Raw genomic sequence first — 12,294 nt, 5'->3', positions numbered from 1 at the left:
TGTTTTATCTATTTAAATGTGTGGGTTAGTTCCACAGTTGCTACTTGAGAATCAAAGGGCACAAATTTCTCTGGTTCTCTACGTGCTGTGAAACCAAGAAGCTGCTCAGGGCTTTAACCGATTATCAAATCATTCAATGCCACTGCATGCTTTACTATCAGGAAAAGGAAAAGCCACAGCTTACTTAAGGAAACTTAAGTACTTAAGGAACTTAAGGAAAAATTTCTTAACAGTGAGGGTGACAGAGCACTGGAACAGGCTGCCCAGACAGGTTGTAGAGTCTCCTTCCCTGGAGATCTTCAAAGCCCGCTTAGATGCAGTCCTGTGCCACGTGCTCTAGGTGACCCTGCGTGTGCAGGGGGGTTGGACTAGATGATCTCTAGAGGTCCCTTCCAACCCTAAGCATTCTATGATTCTATTGCTCTCGTCTAGCAGAAGGGAGTTTTCAGCACTAGCATTTTGCTCACAGACTAAGGTGAGTGTTGACAGGTATAACTCATTATTGAATTGCTTCAGATAAAATTGGACCTTTAGTCACACAGCATTTTAAAGTAGCAAGAAATCAACAGTATTTCAATATCTGCTAAGCAGCCTCTGTATATAAGCACTATAAAGTCACTTAATTTCATGATAGTAGGTGTAGAAGTTCTGCATACTTAAAGATTGGGAATTTTACAGGTAATCAAATCAGTAGTGATGATCTTGTGTTCTTGAGAACATAAATGAAGAATACAACATTATGAAGGCAATTGATGGTTTCTGCTGAATTTCTGCCAGGATTGGCGTCCATCCTAAGACAGCTAAAAGATAAAGAATTTAGGATAAGGTTAAATATATAGCAAACATATCATGCAGCATACAAAGAAAAAATGACAGGCTGTAGTTAGTTCTGAGAACCAACATCCTGATGTGTTTCCTTCACAGTCTGTATGACTTCATTGGGTCCTCTTCCCAGCTGGGTAAAGATGACAGTTCTGTAGATAACTCTGTCTTGATGGGCCATCCCCAGCTCATAAAAAAAGGAGCCAGGTTTCTGTTCACCTGATGAGAAAACTTTTGTGCCCACAAATTCATCTTAGAAGAGTTGTCCTTTGGGATGGCGGACACTTTCTGGTAGTCAGAGAAGAGGTGAATGAATGGCTCCCAACCAAAGCCCTCCTGCAACTGAGGAACAAGAATATAGAGTGTGAATTAAAGAAATAAATAAAAAATAAATTCTCATTTCATAAACATTATTCCTGTGTTACAAGTAATAGAAACTTCCACAGGTTTCTGCAATGCCTTTTGGAAAAGGAGTAAAGTTAGACAAAGTCATCAAACTTTCAGATCATAACTTACAGCACTAATGTACAGAAAAAAAAAAACAAACCAAAAAAAATATTCCCACTCTATTGGCCTGCAACAGAGACAATAGGTGCATTGGGGAGAGATAGAAATGTCAGCACTCATCAGCAACCAACTATGCAAGCTGATGATTTCTGCAGAATAAAGCTTCTTGTGCAGAGAAAAAACATCAGTAAGGACTCAGAGAACCTGGACAGAAGGAAGATAAGAGAACAAGGAGTTGTCGGAGAACGGGAAGGAGAGATTGTGGGCAGATCATGTTTTGTCTAGGAGTAAGAACAAAGGGTGAAGCTACTGTAATGAGTTTCAAGAGGGAGGAGAAACCTATTTTGTTGCTCAATACAAGGTAAGCATGGAGAGGTCAGTTGGAACAACGGCATGACAGGAAGCAGAACGTGCAACACACTTTGACACTAATTTGACAATAAAATGTATTCCACAAATCCTCCATCCTGCTGGAACAGCTAAGCAGTGGCAGACAACATTTTTACATTAGGCAGAACAAGCAGGTTTTCTGCCTCTCATGTTCCTATGTATACATGGAACCACCCTGGTGCTGAGACTAGCTATGAATTAGGCAAGATTTGGGGGTAGGAAGGTTGGAGAAGGTAAGAGAAGGAAGGGTCTGGTTTTGCACAGGGCCAAAAGCAGAGAGAGAAGTTACACAGAAGGCTCCTCATACGGACTGTTACATCTGACCTGCTGAATGCAAGAGCATCTCCTAGATTCTGAGTTCAAGTATTCAGGTGGTTCTCAGCTACATGTCACAACATGAGCAGAATTAAAACTATCTGTTCTCTCCCTCACAGCCCATCTTCTACTGGAAGAAAACAGTAAGGAACTGGGGAGAACCCGGATAGAAGGAGGACAAGAGAAGAAGGAGTAGTCAGAAAACAGGAAGGAGAGATTGTGATCTCGGCCCCAGGAGAGGGGCTGAGGAATATTCACCTTACAGCAGTCAACAGTGTAAGTCATCATAATGGACACTCAGCTGTAAATCTCAAATTCAAATCAAGCTGAATGCTCTCTCGACTAGACTACTGGCTGCTACAGCGAGTATGGGGAAGACCTCTCTCACATGCTTCTTGTGAGAGCACACCTTAACCTGGACAGGGCTCTTGATTTAGAGTCCTTACCTGCAAATATGTCTCCAGTGCAGTCCACATTTCCCAGTGCTTTAGCTGAGCAGCCTTCTTCAGATACCCTCTTATCCTTTCTTCCCGACAATTTGGCCTAAGTGCCTTATGGGCCTGATGCCTAGGAATCCCCAGCACCTTCTCATGCACATAGACAGACCAGAGATTGCAGGTAGCTTCTGTAGTATGAGGGGGAAATTCCCATGCTTGCCGCTGTTGATTGTGTCCCAGCTCGTGGACAGGACCCCAAAGACCAGTGGTTTTCATGTGCTTCATGTCCACCATCTCCTTCACAGAATCTAGGTGGCCCATGATGGGGTAGCCAGCATGCATCCAGCCTGCAGGAAAAGGCAGGTATCAACACACAGAGTAATTCCTTATTCCAGTACCTCTTAGGTATAAAGGACCTTTCCTCCATCTCCCAAACCGCACTTTGTAACCACAAGTGACAATCTTTTCCTTTTTTGAGATAAAACTACAAACTTCACCTCAACAGACAGACAAACAACGGGTGTAAGGCTAACACTGAACTCTCAATTAGGTGCAGTTTTGCCTACTTGCTCAGGACAGATATGAAATATCTCAAACTGAGCACAGTGAGGTCAGTCCAACCATGCAATAATGTAATTCAGCACTCTGGCAGCACTTGACTCTTCCTGTGTAAATATTGCAAGTCTAAAAAATTTATCTGCATCATGCTGGGTGAGAATTTGGCACTGCAAGGGATTTTACTCAAGTATCCTGGGTGGCTTCACCCCTAATTTGCCCTTGAAGATTCCCAAAAATTCATACGAGAGTCATCTCCCCAAACACCTATAACAGGATAAGTTAAACAGTCCTTTACACTCACCACAAAGGGAGCCTACATAACGGGTTTTGACTGAACACAAAGCTTGCACACTAGCCAAGCTAGAGGACATGAATCACATGTTCCTTGTTGCAGAAACTATTTAAGATCTTGAGTTTCCCTGAAGGGGAACAACACTACAGCAAACCCTCCCAACCCCAAAATTTCAAGTTGAAAAATGTGAATGTAAACATTTACACAATCCACACCACAAGGGAATTTTGAGTCTGCAGACTATGGTAATTTTAACTGGCATTTTCCCAGGACAGGAGAATTTAACACTGTCAAAAGTGCAAAAAATTATTTCCATGTGGTCTAGCGAGGGGTTAAGACATCAGGGCTCATGCCAAGCCCTTATGTTCACTGTATGATGACTTAACCAGCTGGCTTTGAGAAACAACTGAATAACAATAGCATTGCAAGCTTCCACATTCACCATCTAACTGACTCTAAATCAAATGGACTTGATTCACAACTTCAGAAGTCAGGGTGGGGATGTGGGTGAGCATCGGTGTAAAACTACAAACTCGGCCTTTGATATTGATGCACAATCTGTTTCTCCTTTGCCATCAGCTCGGAAACATGTGTTTTTCAGGCTAAGCTTTGGCCATGGTAACCCCTGTACAGCCTGTCTCCAGCAGGCCATACAACTACAAATTATTGTAAGCAAACAGTCCTGTAATTGAGGCAGGGAAAAACAGAAACCAGGTCACTATCTCCCAGATACACTGTCCCTGCAGTGCATGCAGGAAGGAGAATGAATAACTGCATGTGGCCAAAACCACTGCAGTCAGCAGCTCTGCCTCTCAGAACACTTGGAGAGGCAGAAAATCTGAGTGGGTCGATACCACTTTTGAAAGCAGAGGGGCAACTGCAAGAGTCAATGTGTTTTACCACGTTTCTATCTTGATGGAGCAGCTCAGTTATGCAAGGCTTGCACCCCTTATATAAGTTTGTACTCCAATTTTAGCACAACAACCTCAAAGCAATGGACACTGCTGCTAGAGGCCACTTCCTTCTGCGCTCCCAGAGAAGGCCATAAAGCAATACACCTACCACATGAGATCTGGACATCCGTAACAATCCTCTCTGGCCTTGGGAATTTTGTTGGTACGGCCGCCAGCGTGCTTATTGCCACCATGATCTCATCCCACAGGCTCAGCAGTGGCTTTGGGTTCTCTATGTGGCGAACGCTGTCAGCTGGCACCGTCAGGATAAGGTTCTCAACAGCTAGTTCTGCCCAGGGAGCAGGGTAATGCCGGATACAGGCCTGCCACTGTTTTTCACAGGTCTCCCCTACATCAACACAGAAAATCAGTTTTGAGCACACTCCCAGAGGTCAAGCCACAGAAACATGTGCTTCAGAGGTCTCCTCAGGGCTCTTGTGTAGATAGCAGACAGACAGAAAAGGACTGTCTTACACTCAAGACACAGCAAGAGCAGATATCTGCTTCCTATCTGAGAAAAAGAAGCAACAAACTTCTCTGGACTCTCTTAATGTTCTCCTTTTTTGTTCTTCAACAGAGAGATAACAACACTGATTTTTGTTTATTCTGACAGAGGAGCAAAAAGAAGTTCCATACAACAAGAGAAGGGAAACTGATGGAAATACAGGAAAATCCATCAGTTGAGAGATTACTACTTACTTGTAGGGACCAGAGATGGTCATATGGGTGCAGGCATATGGCAAAGCAAATTTGGGATTTTGCTGAAAATGACAACTCCAACCTCTAAGAAATGTCATTTTGGACAAATAGTGCCCATTTCACGACAGCCCTCTCACTTGCCTCCCTCCACATAGCAGTACCCAGGGTTTCAAGGCAAGTCAAAGGAAGACAAAACAAGAAAACTAAACCTGGGCTAAGGTCAGCAGCCCTGAAGTTACAAGAATAACAGCATCTATAACAGCAGTGCTAAGGACAAGGGCACCAAATAAACCTACCAAGCTTGAAGAAAGGAGCTCTCACTGCCCCTTCTACAGTGATGGACAGTTTCCCCAGGACACTCTTTCCTGGCACTGTGATGTAAATAAGGCCACCCCAGAGGCAGGAAACAGACTGCTTCTGGCAGGTAATATCACAGGTGCGAATCACCACTGGAGCCCGTTTCAGCTGTGCAGCATGAGAGAGGTCATCCGCATGACATCCAATCTGCACCTGGCAAACAGAAGCGTAAGAAGAGCTGAGCAAAGCACTCCAAGGGCAAGCTGACAGGCCACAGCACTCTGAAACCCTTGGTGCAGGATTGTCCTTTAAGGGCACACATACAAAAGCAGCCTTCTGACTCCAACCCTACTCAAGCTTTCCAGCCTGTGGTGAGTAGAAGCAGCAAAACAAGTGGGAAAAACAACAACAACAACAAATGATAAAGTTCAGTGCTGTCCCTGTCAGTTTTCACCTCTTCTGCCTTTTTCACTGTCAGCAGTGACTTCCCTCACTAGAGCATTGTACCGATCTTTTCTTCACTCTTCACCAGAACTGAAGTCATACACAAAAAGGTGAGGTGAAGAGATCGATCCCTGCTGACTTCCCTTTTTGTGCCTCTTTCGTGGTAGTGATACAGTGAAACAGACAGCATGGAGCTGCAAAATCGCACAGAAGGACCTGAGTTAACATCGGGTTTCAGCTACATGGAGCTTTCTACAAAAAAAAAAAAAAAAAAAAAAAAAAAAAAAAAAACCCAAGGAGGTGAGCACTTGTCTGTTTTGCACTTCTAGATAGCAGGAGCTCAAGTAGCTAGTTTAGAGACAAGGCTAAGTTTGCTGATTAGAAGAGTCTATCTGCAGGGTGAAAGAAAAGCACAGATGCCTTCAGGCAGTAGCCACACTCACCAGCACACAGAAAGAATAATAGTAAAGCGTGGGAAATGAAATAATGATAATACACTAAAAGTGCCGTAGGGTGGCAGCAGTAGGCAAGGATTGAAATGGCAGCAAAATTAGTAAGGAGAAAAGCCTCCCGAGTCTTGCTTTTGAGTGCTCACCTGACAAATACATCAGTGAGAAGCAGCCAAATCAAGAAAACTCACCTGCAGACCAGCACCGACTGCCATGCAAGGGAATGTTATAACTGCTGTGTGTCCTTCAGGGAGATAGAGTCCTGTGCTTCTCCAGGCTGTCTTACCTAAAAGTTAAAACATTCCTGAACAGTCAGCACTTTTGCAGCCTAATGTCATGAATTGTAGAGGTCTCAAGCTGCAAAAAGAGAATATTTATCCTCTCTTGTCTGGCTCTGCACTCACAAAACTGTCTGGTGTTTTACCCAACCTGTCAGAAATACATTTCTGGTTTTAGAGCAAAAGGTATTATGTGAACAAGACTGTCAAAAAAATGACATGCTTGCCCACTCAAATTTGAACTTCTAAAAATGCCAAGCTTAAATGCACTTACCAACACCTTTAAAAACACAAAAAAGAAACTGAAACCCCAACACCTCCACTTGGATCCTCTCAAACTAAAGCTCTAATAAGAGAGGCATATTGCCATGATATTAAATACAATTGAAAAGTTAATAGTCATAAATCATTTCCTAAATAACAGACAGTGAAATTGTATTTTCTCTTCAGCCTGGTCCGCACAAGCTGAGGACAACACGAATTCCTATTCCTAGCAGACTGAAATTAGGAGAAAGCCTAAAAGGTCTATCCTATCCTAGGTAGAACTCTAAGTTGGATATCCCAGCATTCCAGTACAATTCATCAAGATTTTAGACAGTCTTTCCATAGAAATGCAAGTCTCCCCTGACTAGAAGATCTCTGTGGACAGTGGTGACACACAGTGCAAAGTTGATCCATCTCTATTGTACTGTCCAGACAAACTTCACTCACTAGTTCTCACATAACATTTATGCAAGTGTATTTCAGCACAAACAGTAACAGTCCTAAAAAGAGTTGTATGGTCATAAAACACACCCATGAGAGAATGACCATTTTTTTTTCCAGCAAAACTTTCTTCAAGAAAAAAAGTAAATATGGCAGTATCATGTCTCACCAAATACCATGTTCACTAAATACCATGTTTCAGCAATTTATCATGGTTTTGCTCAGCTTGCCCTGATAGCTTTTTTGAAGTACTGCTAACCATAAATCATGGTTTGCTGGCGTTTCCTTTTTTATGTGAAACTATACAAATACCAAATAATTTCTGGCAAAAAAAAAAAGTGTTTAATCCAATGTGCTGAATTCAGTTAGTCCTAAACGATTTTCTGTTTTTGTCCTGGAGTCATTAGAGAACTGAAAACCGGTGAACCTCTCTAACATATTCAAATACCAAAAAAAAGAGGGACTCTCTCCAGGAAAAAGTAACTTACTAGTAGAACTACCTAGAGTTTAAACATACTGTTTACACACAAGAATCTTAATAGAGATATATAGACAAAAAACCTAAGTTTAGACTTCTTTTTCAGGATGTGATTATAAAAAACCTTGGCTTTAATGACAAAACCAGCCTAAGAAATTCCCAACTTAATTCCAGACCTTCCAAACCACAACCAGTTGCTCCTTCAGTTGTGCTGACACTAATTGTGAGACTGTGCTGTAAGTTGGAATGAAATTCTCTGGATCAAAAATAACCCTTTTTGCCCAATTCAGATCTTTTGGGGATGGCTATCAACACGGCGAGGCCAGAACTTTAAGGTAGCTTTGTTGTCAAAACCATTATGTTGCACAACTCCCTTGAGGTGTCTCTATTAGGGGGTTCATCTCCCTCAGTGCCCTGAAGTCCAAGAGAGAGGGAGCTGAACAACCACGGGGTGTTTCAGAGCACTGCAATAGAGGTTGGCTGCAACAGGAGCCTGTCCGTCACTGCAGTGCCATCACCTTCCTCAGAAACCCAAAGCAACATTATACAAGTGTCCCCACATTCAGCCATGTGAGAACAGACACACGCGCGAGGGGGGAGGCTGCTCCCAGCAGCAGCATTCCTCGAGGGGGAGGGAGACGCTTCTCACCTGGGTTTGTGCCATCAATCTCCACAGTCACAGGGAGGTCACAGACCCCACAGGCGGGTTTCTGCACTAGGGCTGCACAGTCTGTCATGGCACAGGACAGCTCATTTGCTATGCAGAGAAGGGCAGCCTCTTTGGAGTTGCTCTGGACAGGGAAGTGCTGGCTGACAGGCGGAATGCCGCTCCTGCGAAGCACTTTGCTCAGGATGCGGTGGAGCGAGGCGTACGTAGGGCAGTCTTCGGCCGGGATGCGCAGAAAGGCAGCACAGTCTTGTGTCAGCCTTTGCAGCCAGTCCTTCAAGGGTCTTTTGAGCTCCTCATTCTTCTCTACATGCCTCCAGAAAAGTGAGAGCGCCTTGCGGAAGTGATAGTGCTCCCCGGGCACCACAGCTGGGTATTTGGCTGCCTTGATATTCAGACCCAGAATGCTGAGCCCGAAGTGATTGAGGATTTTGTTGCCAGGGTATTCAGCCACAGCAGCTTTGGTGCGGTTCTGGGAAGCCCAGTACCAAGCCTGGCCTCCAATGAGCAGGCCGCCTCCCTCCGCCACAAAAGCATGAATCTTCTCCACCTCTCTGTCACTGTAGGAAGGGCAGCAGTACACGCTCATACCACTTGTCAGGTGTGACACCTGGAGCTTCATGTCTCCATGAGGGAACAAGTTACACAGTCTCTTCAGGCTGCCATCCACACCTACCAGCCCCTTCCTCCCCGCGTCCAGCCACTGGACAGCGTTGAGCAGGAATCCAGCCAACTTTGGGGACTGCAGCTGACTCTCGTGAGTTGCCACCACAACGCGCCCTTTTCCATAGCGCGCTGCGGCTACGAGACACCGGTGTGAGCTGTCCAGGCAGAGCGGGAAGGCGAGCACGCCGTGCACCAGCAAGCTGGAGGGTACACCGCCCGTCGCAACATCCAGCTCTGCCACGCCACGCAGCAGAAACTCAGCATCGAGGCTGAGATTGGCGTGATGTCTACAAAACCAAGAGACATCAGAGTTAGCCCCAGGCCCACAGTCTTTTACACAAGAGTCTGCCTTGTCCATCCACGTCTCTTCTTCCACCCTCACCTTAGTACATCACATTGTCAGTTCTGGCAGTTTTAAAAATGCGTTTATGTTTCCTTTTAAAGCTTCAGGTTTGGAGCTCAAATACCTCTGCAAGAATCTCAGCATTCATTAAAAAAAAATAAAAAAGTCAAAAGGATATTTCTAGGCCTGTGGCTTTGAAGAGCAGCTTAAAAATCCTTCTAAACACATCACAGAAGCTCAAAAAATAGAAGGCCTTTCATATATTTTAATCAGTCCATTGAATGTTTAAACCTTGATGTAGAGATTGGCAAATCTCTTGTAAGGAAAACTTCATCCATTTAACTCGCCCTAGAAATCATCAGCCATCAAAGCCCAAAAGATTTCTATTTCCTGGCCTCTACTGACTTATTTATTATAAACAAATAAATAATAATAATAATAGTAATAATAAACTAGACAGATAGGCATACAGACAATGAGCGACTTGAAGAGGACTTGGGCTCCTTACACACACTCCTCAAATTTCCATCTGTTGACCTCTACCATATAAAGTCATTTTATTGTGCATGACCCTCCTCTTATCTCCACATAGCTCCTGTATGTCACCATGGACTGGAAAGCATCTTGTTATATGGCCTTTGCAGCCAGCTCAGTGAGAATAAATGATTCAGCCCTTCTGCACACTCACAGGACAGGAATCAAGACTGCAGCTCTCCTTTATCAGTTTACTCCAATCCTTTACCACAGGACAGGTCTCAGACATATGGCACAACAAAAGCACCACAGAAGCACCCTAAAGAAGCTGTACTTCAATTACCTTTTTAAACAGTGTTAGTTGCTATGTAACTTTTCTCTGGTGAATTTTCCATCCCCCTCTCTTTCTTATCTGCCTGTGAACTGCAGCTGGGGAAAAGGGTCACTCAGAAAATTGTAATTAATTTTTTTTTTTTGGGGGGGGGAGGACTGTGTCCTAAGCATTTTTCTGAATTCAACAGCAGAGCTTTCTGCTACCTTTACTGGGACATAAATTCAGCATCCAGTAAGTATCAGATCCAATAATTTGTTGCAGCTTAGTTTCATATATATAAAAGAAAAAGACTGTGAGGAAAGAAAAAAAAAAACTCGTGGGTAGTCTTATTATAATGTGCGATATGAAGTGCGATGGAACTGCCACTCAGAGGAAGCAACACAGCATGCATGCTCCTCAAAGACTCCACTGCACTTCACCTCTGGAGAAGGCCGTGGGAGCTTGGCACACTAAATGGGGACAGAGATAAGAAAGACAGCACCCAGCATTCTGGTCACTTGTCTGTTCTGTGATGTCAGTCACAAGAGCCCTGAATTTTATACATGTGCTTTAGGTCCCAAAGGAGCACTCTGGAACCCCAAATCATCTTGGAGCACAGAGGCTTCCTGCCCATAGAGAAGGGATGTGGCATTGGCCCAGCCTCCTCAGCTCTGTACCCACCCTGAGGCTTCACTTACACCAGTAAACTTCTGCAAGAAACAGGTTGAACACGTTTAATAGCTGCCAGCCAGAGCGTGTCTCAGAAAACCAGCCAGATATTCCATCTCAAATCCATTTTTTAACCATGGGAAAGCCACAGTTGCTCTGAATGTACAGTTCTGGGGGCAAGGAGAGGAGTTACTCTTCGCTTCCCCAGGTTGCTGCATGTTGCACACAGATGCATTTGGCTGTTATCATAAAGGCTGTTCTAAATACTGGCTACCCTCATTTCTTGCCCCAACTGATTTCCCAGGGCCTTCCCAGCAACCCTGGAAGCAGTCAGAAATCATTCTTTGAGACAGGAAATAGTAAGAAGATCTCTCTTAAACTTCAGGATAAAAATTGCATCCCTGTCTACTAAAGAACCAGGATTCCTCATCATTCTCATCTCTTAACTCAAGAATCTAGTGTAAGCATCTCACCTGTATAGCTTTATCAGATAGCTAGATAGACATAACAGTTCAGATACTCACGGGACAAGTAAGGGAATCTTTGGTATCTTCTTTGAAACTTTGAAGATCCCCTTTCCTACAGAGTTTCCAGTGAAATACACACCAGCCACACTGGTCACCTGGTTCCCAGGAAATTCAAACAGCACCTTCTCCTTGCCATGTTGGCTAGCCCAGTACCAGGCCTGGCCTCCAATGAGCAAGCCCCCACCTTCCTTTACAAAGTGAATCAGGTTCTTTGCCTGAGTACTGTCATAGGCATCCATACAGTACACACCCAGAGAGGTGCTGAGCTCTGCTCCGGCCTGCACTTTGGTGCCAGCCCCGAGGAGCAGCTTGGAGAGGGAATCCAAATGATGATGGACTCCAACCAGCGCCCCAGGGCAGGGCTTCAGCCAATCCACTGCATTTCTGAGAAACTGGGAAAACTTGGAGTCCTTTAAGATTCCCTCATGAGAAACAACCACCATCCGGCCCTTCCCATACTGTGAAACAGCGATCAGAACTTGTTTTTGAGGGCTCACAAGCACAGGGAAGGCATCCTTTCCAGTTAGCAGCAGCTCACAAGGAACAAAGCCTCCAGAGAAGTCCCATGGCCCAACAGCATCCACTAACAGTTCATAGGTAGCAGCGAGTTTCATCTTCAGGTCACACTACCTGGTAGAGAGAAGACCAACATTCACTACAGGATGGTGTGGCTCTAAAGTACTACTATTGACAATACTGCAAGGCTGTTTCTTTGTTGTCTAACAGTAACTCCAAACCCAACATGAATAATTTACTGGAAGCAACTTCACAAGAACAACTCTTCAGGGACTCTTTTTTTTTTTATTTATTATTTAGTTATTATATTATTTACCATTTCAAAAAAAGTGGCAAGTATATATATGACAGCAAAAGAGACTGATGTAACAAATCCAGCTATTCATCATGACGAAGATCAAGTAAATATGGGTGCTTGGGACCTCTTCCACTAACAATATATATAGGGGAGTGGGAGGGTTAGAGGCTTCAGACATTCTGTTAGGAACTTCCTTA

General features: G+C 44.1%; 1 protein-coding gene across 1 annotated transcript; it reads right to left on the bottom strand.

The window, feature by feature from the left end:
- Nucleotides 1-884: 884 nt before the first annotated feature.
- Nucleotides 885-11,909, bottom strand: TCAF2 (TRPM8 channel associated factor 2). Its single transcript, XM_010214485.2, has 7 exons — nucleotides 11,281-11,909; nucleotides 8,274-9,244; nucleotides 6,355-6,449; nucleotides 5,270-5,483; nucleotides 4,384-4,623; nucleotides 2,481-2,818; nucleotides 885-1,164 (listed from the first exon to the last, which is right to left on the bottom strand). Exons 1-7 carry the CDS (start codon nucleotides 11,895-11,897, stop codon nucleotides 919-921), a joined length of 2,721 nt encoding a protein of 906 aa, XP_010212787.2. The 5' UTR covers nucleotides 11,898-11,909; the 3' UTR covers nucleotides 885-918.
- Nucleotides 11,910-12,294: the final 385 nt, after the last annotated feature.

This window comes from Tinamus guttatus, unplaced genomic scaffold, assembly GCF_059628265.1.
Source record: "Tinamus guttatus ecotype Peru unplaced genomic scaffold, ASM5962826v1 Tinamus_guttatus_pri_ptg000408l, whole genome shotgun sequence".
Lineage (NCBI taxonomy): Eukaryota > Metazoa > Chordata > Aves > Tinamiformes > Tinamidae > Tinamus > Tinamus guttatus.
Note: the sequence above shows the minus strand (reverse complement) of the source record. Positions and strands in the feature narration are given on the sequence as shown.